General features: G+C 28.4%; 1 protein-coding gene across 1 annotated transcript; it reads left to right on the top strand.

Moving 5' to 3' along the window:
• Positions 1–1,408: 1,408 nt before the first annotated feature.
• On the top strand, positions 1,409–2,886 carry LOC124885099 (ethylene-responsive transcription factor 5-like). Its single transcript, XM_047406160.1, has one exon. The coding sequence runs from the start codon at positions 1,714–1,716 to the stop codon at positions 2,542–2,544; it is 831 nt and encodes a 276-aa protein (XP_047262116.1). The 5' UTR covers positions 1,409–1,713; the 3' UTR covers positions 2,545–2,886.
• Positions 2,887–12,107: the final 9,221 nt, after the last annotated feature.

The following is a 12,107-nucleotide window of genomic DNA, read 5'->3' as shown; positions in this document are numbered from 1 at the left end:
ATCCTTCTTAATTAACAACTTATTTTTGTTGTCTCTATGGGCTGCCTCTTTTACACTTTTACATCTCAATTTTTCACTTGGGTTTTCCATATTCTTCTTATTCTTGATGTTGGATTTGATGGTGGTGTGAAAGATGAAGTCGGTTAATATGGTACTAAAATAATTTGCAATTGGTAAGTACTTTAATTCTTGATTTTTGCCGCAATTATACATTGAGGTTTTTATGGGGTGCTCTTGACTTTTTTCATATTTTACTTGATTATTTTTGGGGTTATACAAGTATCGAAAAACACAACAAAGAAATTTCGTCAATTAGAGAAAATTCAAAGAAATTATGAGTAGATGAGAGCATTTGACAGATGGTTAATGTGCAGAAGAAGTGTGAATTTAATTATATGTGATATGACAATTAAAAAATTATGTGAAAATATAATTTCTTAAAAAAAAAAAGAAAAAAGGGGGTTGGAAAATTTTAGCAAAGCAATTAACGGCAACAGGGGTATATATGACTTAAAACTTGACAATAGGGGTATATATGACCCAAAATTTGACAACAAGGATATATATGATCCAAGACTTGGACGACAAGGACATTCATGAGCTAAACTTTTAACGGAGAGTATATCTAAACATTTTCGCAAAGTTTAGGGACATATGACCTTTTTTTCTTATTATATTAAAGTGTGAAGAATCTTTGAGAAGTGATTTAAACTTTTTACACTTCATTGAAAATCTTCGCAACACACAAAATCATCTAATTTTAAATAATAAAAAATTACACATGTGAGACACGCACAATTAAATTAATATATATTTATATATGATTTTTTTAAAAAATTTCTAATGTTCGAATAAAAAGTCTTATTTATTCCACCACAATTCTTAATCTTTAATAATAAAAAAACTCATTTTCACTTCTCTCAGGTTTTTCGTTTTAATCTATATATGAAGATTACAAATGAAAAATAAATTGGAAGATGTTTCCTATGGTATCAATTATCTTCATTCTTGGCGTAGAAACTTAAAAGGAGCCTTCAAGCAGTTGTTTAAGTTATCTGTAATTTGATCAAGAGATTCTGAGTTTAAGTTATAAAAATAGTGTTAAAGTAACAGATAAAGTTATTATCATATGATCATGAGATAATAAATTCAAGACGTAGAAATAACTTCTTATAGCAATATAAAATAAGACTATATACGGTTAGAATAAACTTTTTTTTTAGTCGTAGAAACTAATAACAAAACCCCAAAGTTAAAAGAAAAAAAAAGTGAAAGATGAGTAATGAAAAAGAATGAGAAGCAACCTAGAAACATGGGTTTAGGTAGAAGACACATCATCATCAATGACAATAACAAAATAGAACCAACATCATCTATTTAATTTCTTCTTCTCTTGGACAAAAGAAGAATTACTTTAATCAATCATCCATTATTGTTATTGCTATTATTATTATTACTATTAAAATAAACAACAAGTGGTACTCAAATATATACTTTAAAAAAAGTAGAAATGGATAGCCCACAAGAGACCTTCCTTGTTCTAACCAAGAAGGCTCCAAGAAACCTCCCTTGGACTCAAATTTTTCTACCCTTTATAATCTCCCTCTTCACTCTTCATTTTCCACTCAATTCAATTCCCTACAATCATTCCATATATTCAACAACCAAACAAAAGAAATTCTTCATTTCTCTTCCCAACTTTTCCTTTTTCAAATGGATACTTCTTCACTAGATTTGATAAGGCAACATCTTCTTGATGATGATGTTGTTTTCATGGAAAATTATTGTACTTCTTCAGAAACAACTAGTACTCTTTATTCACAAAGCTCATCATCTTCTGAGTCTTTAGAATCATTTGTCTCTGAACTCAAAACCGAAAGCAACTTCTCTTTTTATCCCGAGAGTTCAAATCTTGAATTCTGTAGTTTCTTCAATAATAACTCAAAAATGGAATTCAATCCCTCTGAATTCCAAGTAAAACCCCAAAAGAAGAAAAGTTTCAACGAACGAAAACCTTTGTTGAACATTTCAATTCCTTCTGTCAAGAAAACAGACGAATCAAAAACAGGGGAAAATTCAGAGAAAAAGCGATACAGAGGAGTGAGGCAAAGGCCATGGGGGAAATTTGCAGCGGAGATTCGTGATCCAAATAGAAAGGGGACACGAGTTTGGCTAGGAACATTCGATACTGCAGTGGATGCGGCCATGGCTTACGACAGGGCCGCGTTTAAGCTCAGAGGGAGCAAAGCAATCTTGAATTTCCCACTTGAAGTTAGTAATTTTAAGCAAGAAAATAATGAGATTGAGAAAAAAGTGAATTTGAATTCTTGTGGGAAAAGGGCAAGAGAAGAAATTGAGAATGAAGACCAAGTTGTGATGAAGAAAGAGGTGAAAAGAGAACAAATGGTAGCAACTCCATTAACACCTTCAAGTTGGGCTCCGATTTGGGATTGTGGAAATGCAAAAGGTATTTTTGAGGTGCCTCCTTTGTCACCATTATCACCACATCCAAGTTTTGGTTTTTCTCAACTTTTGGTTTCATAGTGAAATGACCAAGAAGTTTACGTGAATATGCATGATATTTGGACCTCGGTTGTGATCTTGCTGTCACGATCCACTGAGATTTAGACATCCAATGTGATTCTTTGAAAAAAAAAAAAAGATTTGTGAATAAGTACTTGGAAAATGAAAAAGAAAGATGAACCAACCATTGGGTATGAGGTGATTTCAAGTCCAAAAATTGGGAGCAGAGGGTTTTGGATTAATGCATATTTTTAAAATTTTTAATTTCATTTATTAAGGTTTATTTCATGTAATCATGTAAATATGACTTCAATTTGGAAGTTTTGTTTGATTGGTTTATCTAAGTAAGAAGGTTAAAATTCATGTAATCATGTAAATATGACATACCTCAAATATCTTCAAGTTGTTTTAAATTTGTCGGTCGGTTATTGAAAAAGGCTTCATCGTTATCTATCATTTGAAATATGTCTCTCTAGCTAACGAGAAGAAAAAAATAGTTTTGACTTTCAGATGACATATGGTGAGAGCCATGCATGATTATAGATCATGCAAGCATTTTACAAAGACAAGTCAGCACAAAGGTTGTGTATAATTCTTAAGTAAGGGCAGAAAACATTTTTATCTAAAAGTCAAAATTCAATAATTCAAAATACCACTAGTCAAATTGTCATCTTATTATCACTGTTTTTTTCCTCCCAAAGTTTCACCAACTAAAGTAGAAAACTAGTATAAATCAATCAGCAAGTTCGGCTAAAAATAGAAATGTGTGCCATACAAAAAGTAATACGGCTTAATGTGCTTGGTTCTTACAGTCCGTTCGGATAAGTTAGAAAAAAGGGACTTTTAAAAAGTGTTTTTGAAAGTATTAAAATTTATTTTAATAATAAACTGTTATGTGTTTAGATAAAAATGTTAAAATTAAAAAAAAGTTATTGATGTGTTTGATAAATAAGTATTGTTAAGCATTTTTTTTTATCAAAATATCTGAAATACACTTAAAACTGTTAACAACATGTAGAGTTGATTATTATTAATTTTTATTTCTAAAATAATTCAAATTCAAATATATATATATATATATATATATATATATTGTTAATATAATATTAGAATTTAGTGTTTATATATCTATTAATTTTATTTTAAGGACAAATTTTATGCGGCCTTAGTTTTTTTTCCCCACTTTTGATAACACTGTACATAGAGATGTAATTTCATAATTAATGATCAAACAAAATATATATGTTATTAATCATTATAATTATATTAATAGATAAATAGTTGATCACAAATGATACTATTTATTTGCTAAAAAAATTCTTAATTGAAAAATATATTATTCGTTGATTGAGTAATGATTATATCACTATTAAAACATTGTCGAATACGAACATTGTGTCGTCAAATGTACATGAATCGTTCACTAATCGTTCATGAAGTTGTATATCTTCAGTGAGTGTTCTCCATATATCTTAGTTGGTGAGTTTTTTTTCTCTTAGAGAAACTCATATTTTGTACAATAATAATTGTCTGAATTTAAAAGAATATATTAAAGAAGGAGAATAATACATAAAAATCATATTTCATAAATTAGAAGTTTTATACAAAAGAGTTAATAACTTAAATGGTTATTCAACTTATGATTTTCTCTCGGAAAATTACTTAACTTTAATTCTTACTTCAAAAATTACTCAACTATGAATTTTTTTTCTCAGAAAGTCACTCAACTTTAATTTTTATTTCAAAATTTACTAAACTATGAGTGTCTTACTTATAAAGTCACTCAAGATATCTAACTAATTTTTTTTTATTCAAATTTGCTAACATGTAACTTTTATTTAAAATAAAAATTTTAAGAAATAATTTTTTTTTAATTTAAACGATCAATTTAATGACCCGCTCATATTCAAAATATATTTAAATGGTTTAAAAGAATATCTCTTTATTTCTTTGAATTTTGATTTTACTACTATTTTTTATAATTTTCTTGTCCAATAATTACTCTATACTCTAAAGTATATATAGTCATACAAATTATTACTCCCTCCGTTTTTAAAAGAATGACTTACTTTAACTTGACACAAAGTTTAAGAAAATAAAGATGACTTTTGAATCTTGTGACTTTAAATTAAAGTTGTGTCAAATGTACCTGAATGCCCTTTAATCTTGTGGTCTTAAACATATCATGTGGAAAGTTGAAATTAAAGTATTGTCAAAAAAGAAAAGGTCATTCTTTTTTAAACGGATTAAAAAGGAAAGCATGTCATTCCTTTTTAAACGAAGGGAGTAATTAATATCCCAAAATCACAATTATTTGATTGTACATTTTTGTTGTTAATTTTACCTTGCAATGTATATATTATAATTTTACTACTATTTTATAACATTTGTTAATGTTTTATATCATATCATTTTAATTTAAAATCTATAACATTTCCTTTTATTAACTTATTAGGAATAAAATTCATTATATTTATTTGATTTATTTGTATATTATACAAATGGTAATATAAAAAATTGCATTATGATTGAAAAATCAATTTCATAAATAAGTATCACGTTGAAAGTTAATTAAATCTAATCAGTTAAATGAATATGATTATGAAAATCTTAAAAATTAATATTAACATTATAAGTGAATTAATATAAACTATTTATGATATTTTAGAATATCAGCAGGTTACAAAGTAAACATGGGAATATGTAATAATATAGTTTGAATAATTTTTTTAGCTTTTTTAGAATTTTAATTTTAAATAAAATTTCATGTTTGCAAATTTTAATTAAAAATTAATTAATCAAATAGGTTGAGTGATTTTGTAAATAAAATATTCATAGTTAAATGATTTTTGAAGTAAAAATCAAAGTTGGATGACTATCTGAGAGAAGAACTTTAAGTTGAGTGACTTTCGGAGTAAGAAATAAAGTTGAGTGACTTTCTATAAGTTGAGTGACTATTTGAGTTATTAACTCCTTGTTCTTACTTAATAGGCTTAAAGTTTGAGTTTTGATATAAAAGTATTTTTGTGAGAGAACGCTTTATCTATTAATATAATATTTATTAGTCTGAAAATCTCTATACAGATATTAAACCTCAGGTGAAAAAACAAATAGTCGGTGATGAAATATTATTACACTATTTTTTAAATTATTATCTCTAGTTTGATACGTAGAATTTGTCTATTATTATGCGACCGTGATATTAAGATATATGAAGTGCGAAAATTCAACTTTTGAACACAAAATTTGAAGAGAAAAATGAGAATTCTATTAGAACCTATAAAACGCTTACAGTAATTTGCTTGTGAACTCGACAAATCAATTAGTCACACCATAATAGTGAAACCAATAGCTAGAATTTGTTTTGTGGATTAAGATAAACCTTATTGCAATATAAACAAATGTTGGTGCATTTTATTATTAAAATAAAAATATTAAAGTGCACGATAATTAGTAGGCATAAAATGAAGAAAGTGGTGTTATTATTCTTGTAACTCACCACATTATTTTTTTGTGTTAGTGGGTATAAATTATGGTAAAGGATGACCCTTAGTTCTTGTAATAACTCATATGATCATTAGTTCTTAACTCTCAAGGTCATTAGTTTTTGTAACTCCATGACCATTAGTTTCATGTAACTTACGTAGAGAAAATACATAAAGTACCCCCTGATATTGTCCAACTTTTTTAAAAAGGCACTTAAATTTTACTTCCGACCTATTACCCCACGATTCTTACTAAAACCGTTGTAAATACATCATTTTTCAGCAAACATCAATTACACCAATAAATATGTATATCACGTGCCAATCCGCATTTGCCACGTGTCAATTAATTTTAATCTTTTTTTTTAGAAACTATAGCCATATATTTTTTGCTTTTTCTTTATTTTTTTTCTTCCTTTCTTCTTCACATTTCCTTTCTTCTTTATTTCAACGAACACCAACAGTATTTCTTTCAATAGGATCGATCAAATTGTATTTTGCTGGATCTTTTTTGGAGTCAAAGTTTTCAACACCAGTTCGAACCACAAAGAAGTTATAGCCATGGCAATGGAAAGAATGTGATTCCACCGATAACAAGTTGGTATCTTGGATTACTATTTCAACAATGGAATTGAAAGTAATTTTAGTGATTCTTGTGCCTGCATTAGTAGCTTTTCTAACAAAAATTTAATTTTTTATATTGGGTATATCGTCGAAAAATACCTTCTCGATCGAAAAAATAGTGACTAACATACCATCTCTTGTTTACCTTTTTTTAATCTCTTTATCATTCTTCAATTCAAGATTAAACTTTTCCAATACTAATTGAATTTAAAAAAGAAAGATTTCATTCAATTGGAAATGCGGAGAATAAGTTTTAACATCAATGGAGAAGAACATCTCTTCTTCCGTGAGGAGAATATGTTGAGGAAGGAGAATCGGAGCAACATACGCCGGTCACATTGGAAATGGGAGCCAATAGAGCCATTATTATTTTGATAAGTTTCATCTGCATCAACTAACTGGAGTTGACTATCAATTTTTTTTTAATTAATAAATTGTATCTCAAAAATATTTTACTTTGAAGTTAGAGTTACTTAGGGATGGAAGGCTCCATTTTACTATCGAATTGGTTTCTTGAATCTAAATCAATGAAGTTTTTTTTGTTGGAGAAAGATGAGGAAGACATCAATAGAGAAAAAAGAATTTTTAAATTTTTTGACAAATAATTGACACGTGGCAGGTTTTAATTGTCAATTTAAGTCAAATTTTAACCATTCACGTATCTGGTGTGCATGTCTACACGCAGAGATAAAATTTAAGTTAAAATGGTGTATTTACAACAGTTTTAGTAAGAATCGTGAGGTAATAGGTTGGAAGTAAAGTTTAAGTGTCTTTTTGAAAAATCAGACAATATCAGAGGGTACTTTATGTATTTTCTCAACTTATGTAACATCAAGACTATTCATCTACCCATATTACTACCCCTCATTCATCCTATTCATACATGAAAGAATTCTACACCTATAAATAGTAGTGTTTCTTCTTTTGTTGTGTATCCATGAAAAGATGAAATATGTGGAAAAATGTTATGATATATAGTAGTGAAAGAGAGAGTTGAGACAAAGAAAATATTCTAAGTCTCCAACTATATTCACCATACAAAAGAGAGTATCTATATTAGTGAAAGCGAGAGTTGAGACAAAAAAAAAATATTCTAAGTCTACAACTATATTCATTATACAAAAGAGAGTTTTAATATGTTGAAGGAAAGTGTTTTTGTGTTGGAGCTTAGAACTCTTCAACTAATCCGGAGTTGCTTGGGTTGTACATCGTTAATGGGTTGTTGTATCCTGGAGGGGATATGTCACGAGATACACTGCTAGATTGGTGTAGATTATGCCGCAGTGGGATTGAATTCCCTTAAAAAGAGTGAGATATCCGCGCCTCAGCCAAGAAGAAGATTATTTTATTTTCAATTGTAATTTAATTATTGTAGTACATTACTCCAATAATTTTAAGGAGATTCACGTTTTGTTATAGTTTGAAAAGATGCGGATATCAAAATGGAGATCTCAACATCTTAACGTCACGAATCTCTTCAAGAAATAAAAGAGAAGAGATGAAGGGTAAAGTATTTTCTACTTCCTCAACTCAGGGGATGAAAAGGTAAAAAATTTTCTATTTGTTGTGAAAGAAAGGTAAAAAACCTTTCATCTAATACTTTTAATAAATAAAGTGATACCTCTTTAAACATAAAGTGGTATTCAAATTCTTGAAATAGTGGGGGCTAATGAAATGAGAAAAAATCACCATGAAAATGTTATGGAATAAAAGAGACAAGAAAGAAAATTAAACAGAAACTGAACGAAAACTCTTAATTGATTCTTTTCCTTGATTTAAATAGAAGAGTACATCTCTATTTATAAGAAACTAAATAAAATAAATAAAAAATATGATATTTTCCTTATATCTATAAGACTAAATATTCTGTAATTAATAAACCCTATACATAAAAAGAAATAAATAATGTAAAATATTCTTAGACTAAAAAATAAAAAATAAAAATATTCTACCATTAATGAAAATCACAAAATAGAAGGAAGATAAATCTTAACATTACCCCTCAAACTCAAGTTGGTGTGTCCAACTTAAGTTTGAACACTTAATTATTCTTGAAAAAAATGTATTTTTTCTTAATTTAGTTGCAGCAATCTAATAAAGTTGGTCTTCCTCATCTTCATGTTCTTCTTCCACAAGTAGTGCTTTTGAATTATCTTGAGTGTCTTTGAACTTGCATACTTTTGTGACACGACTCTTTTGTTTGCAACTTCCACATAATGCATCGCATCTCCATCAGCAAAATTTTTCTAAGTGTGTTTTCTTTTTGCAATATTTGCAAGGTGGATAATCAACTTTTCTTTTTTGATGGTTCACATAAAAAATACCTTCAACAACTTTGTCTTCTCTGTAAGTTCTTCTTTGCTCCTGTGCTTGTATTAATTCAGCAAAAGAGATGACAGAGAGATCTTTAATCTCTTTCAAAGCGGAGATTTTGGATTCAAATCCCTCAGGAATAATCACCAAAATTTTTTTACTATTCTATGTTTAAAATCTTTGCCATGCAACTTGGTTCTATTGACAATCAAAGAAATTCTGTCTCACCACTTAGTAATTGTCTCACCTTCTTGTATCCTAAGAGATTCAAAATCTTTTTTCAAATTCAAAATTTGATTTTGTCTGCCTCGTTCACTTCCCTAGTACTCCTTTTCAAGTTTTTCCCAAGCTTCTTTTGTTGTTTCACATGCAATGATTTTAGAAAAAGATTGAATCATCAACTGAATTTTAAATTACAATTTTTGCTTTATATTTTTTTGATTTCTCTTCTGAGTGAAGTTTGATTTCAGCAGCAGAAGGATTTGCAGGGAGTGGTTGTATAGATTTGTCTTCCTTTACAACTTCCCACAAATCATAAGTTTCAAGATAAGATTTCATCTTAACTACCCAAATTTGATAATTTTCACCAGTGAAGGTTTGTGGGGCATTGAAAGAGAGAGTATTGCTTGTCATGGTTTGAAAAATAAAATTTAAAATAATATAGGTTAAAAATGATTAAAAATAGCCCAACGTTAAAAATAAAAGTATGGGTTAAAAATAGTCCTATGTTAAAAATAAATATAAGGATTAAAAGTTGGTTGAAAATAGGTATGGATTAAAAAATGATTGACAATTTTGCTTTAGTAAATTCACAGATCCATGAGGATTGATGAAGTCTCTTGATACCACTGCTATGGAATGAAAAAGACAAGAAAGAAAATTAAACAGAAACTGTATGAAAACTCTTGATTGATTCTTTTCCTTGATTCGAATAGAAGAGTACATCTCTATTTATAAGAAACTAAATAAAATAAATAAGAAAAATATGATATTTTTCTTATATCTATAAGACTAATTATTCTGTAATTAATAAACCCTATACTTTAAAGGAAATAAATAATGTAAAATATTCTTAGATTAAAAAAGAAAAAATAAAATATTCTACCATTAATGAAAATCACAAAATAGAAGAAAGATAAATCTCAACAGAAAAATGTGATTTTTGCATTTTGAGAATGCTATGAAAAAGAAAAAGTTACAAGTGCATATATTAGTCTTGAAATAAATCACATGTTACTATTTGTATATTTATTGATGTCTTTGGCTCTAACATGCATGTTATCAAATAAATGATAAATTAAAAAGCCAATTTGACAGTAAATATTTGGGTGAAATAAATTTCATTCTTGGAATAAAAATATACCTAAATCATGTGATGAACTTTTACTTGGAGTGTCACATTATGGTGAAAAAGAAAAATTATGAAATACATTTTGTTAATTGTATGAGTCATGATGCAACTTTTTTTATTCAAATATGTGAAAGTAGTGTGAAAAAGGAGTTTACTAGCATAATAAAATATGATATATGTGGCTAATTTCACTTGACCTGAAATTGTGTAAAAGTACTTAAGCAGGTTATACAAGCAATACGGATATATTTACTTGAAAAAAATTGTGGCCGATTTTATTAAAATAAATCTTGCTGTACTTAAAAGTGTTTTTGATGCAAGATAAAAAAGAATTGGTGCTATTTATTGAAATGAAAAAGCAAATTATTATTTAATAACTCTATCGTGGAGGTTGAACTAATTATTTTAGGTTCAACAAGTGAAAAGAGTGGATTAATCAATCACTTTATTTTGAGAAATTAATTTCTCTACTCTTGAGATGTTGTGATAGCACCATATTATTGATAAAGTTTGAAGTTGTTATTACAATAGTAAATTCAGACCTGTGAGAATAAAATAATATTGTGATATTATATTTTACAAGTAATACCACTTACATTGAGTATGTCAAACTATATGATTATCTTGCAGATGAACTAAGCATGGTCTTGGCAAGATAAAGGGTCTGAATCACACTGAGGAGAAAGAAGGAAGCCTATAAAAAATCATGAGTCATATTTGAGGAAACCCAACCTGGGACTAGTGATCCTATAACCAGGTTCAATGGAAAGAACGAATCATATGATGACTTGGTGTGGGATGCACTATTGTTTAATCTTTTCTATGATGTGAGTGCATTGTTCCTATAATAATTTGTGAAGGTTGAGTCAAATAACTCTTAATGAAATTTTGTATCCCGTATGATTAGGGTGTCAAAATTATAGGACCACCCTTGACAGATTTCACCTATGTGAGTGTGGAAATAGGCCGTTTCCTATGAGAATTGGACTTATTCTAAAAAACGCTCATAAAAAATCGGGATAACACATGCCCATAATGTGATGGCTATTAAAGCTTATATCTATACCTTGATTGTTGTGTGTAAGCAGTGGTGTTTTATTTCCTAAAAGCAGTCATAGTTCAAGTCTGAGACCACTACTGACTTTGGAGTAAAGTTTACTGTTTTACTAAGTGGAGGTTCAATGCAGAACACACTTTCATTATGCGCAATAGTCTTCTTTCAACTAATTGGTGATAACTCTCTTATTACAATATTAAAATGAGTAGAGGAATGTTGGTGCATTTTATTATTAAAATAAAAATATTAAAGTGCATGACAATTAGTAGGCATGAAGTGAAAAAAATGGTGTCATTATTCTTGTAACTCATCATATTATATTTTTATGTTAGTGGGTATAAATTGTGCTAAGAGATGACCATTAGTTCTTGTAACTCATATGGGCATTAGTTCTTGTAACTCTCAAGATCATTAGTTTTTGTAATTCCATGACCATTAGTTTCATGTAACTTATGTAACATCAAGACTATTCATCTGCCCATATTACTACCCCTCATTCATCCTATTCGTACATGGAAGAATTTTACAAAGATAAATAGTGATGTTTCTTTCTTTGTTGTGTGTACATGAAAAGATGAAATATGTGGGAAAATGTTGGGGTATATAGTTGTGAAAGAGAGAGTTGAGACAAAGAAAATATTCTAAGTCTCCAACTATATTCACTGTACAAAAGAGAGTATCTATATTAGTGAAACAGAGAGTTGAGATAAATAAAATATTCTAAGTCTCCAACTATATTCTCTATACAAAATAG

Source organism: Capsicum annuum, unplaced genomic scaffold (genome assembly GCF_002878395.1).
Source record: "Capsicum annuum cultivar UCD-10X-F1 unplaced genomic scaffold, UCD10Xv1.1 ctg995, whole genome shotgun sequence".
NCBI classification, from domain to species: Eukaryota; Viridiplantae; Streptophyta; class Magnoliopsida; order Solanales; family Solanaceae; genus Capsicum; species Capsicum annuum.
The sequence above is the reverse complement of the archived record's forward strand: the minus strand, read 5'-3'. Positions and strand labels throughout refer to the sequence as shown.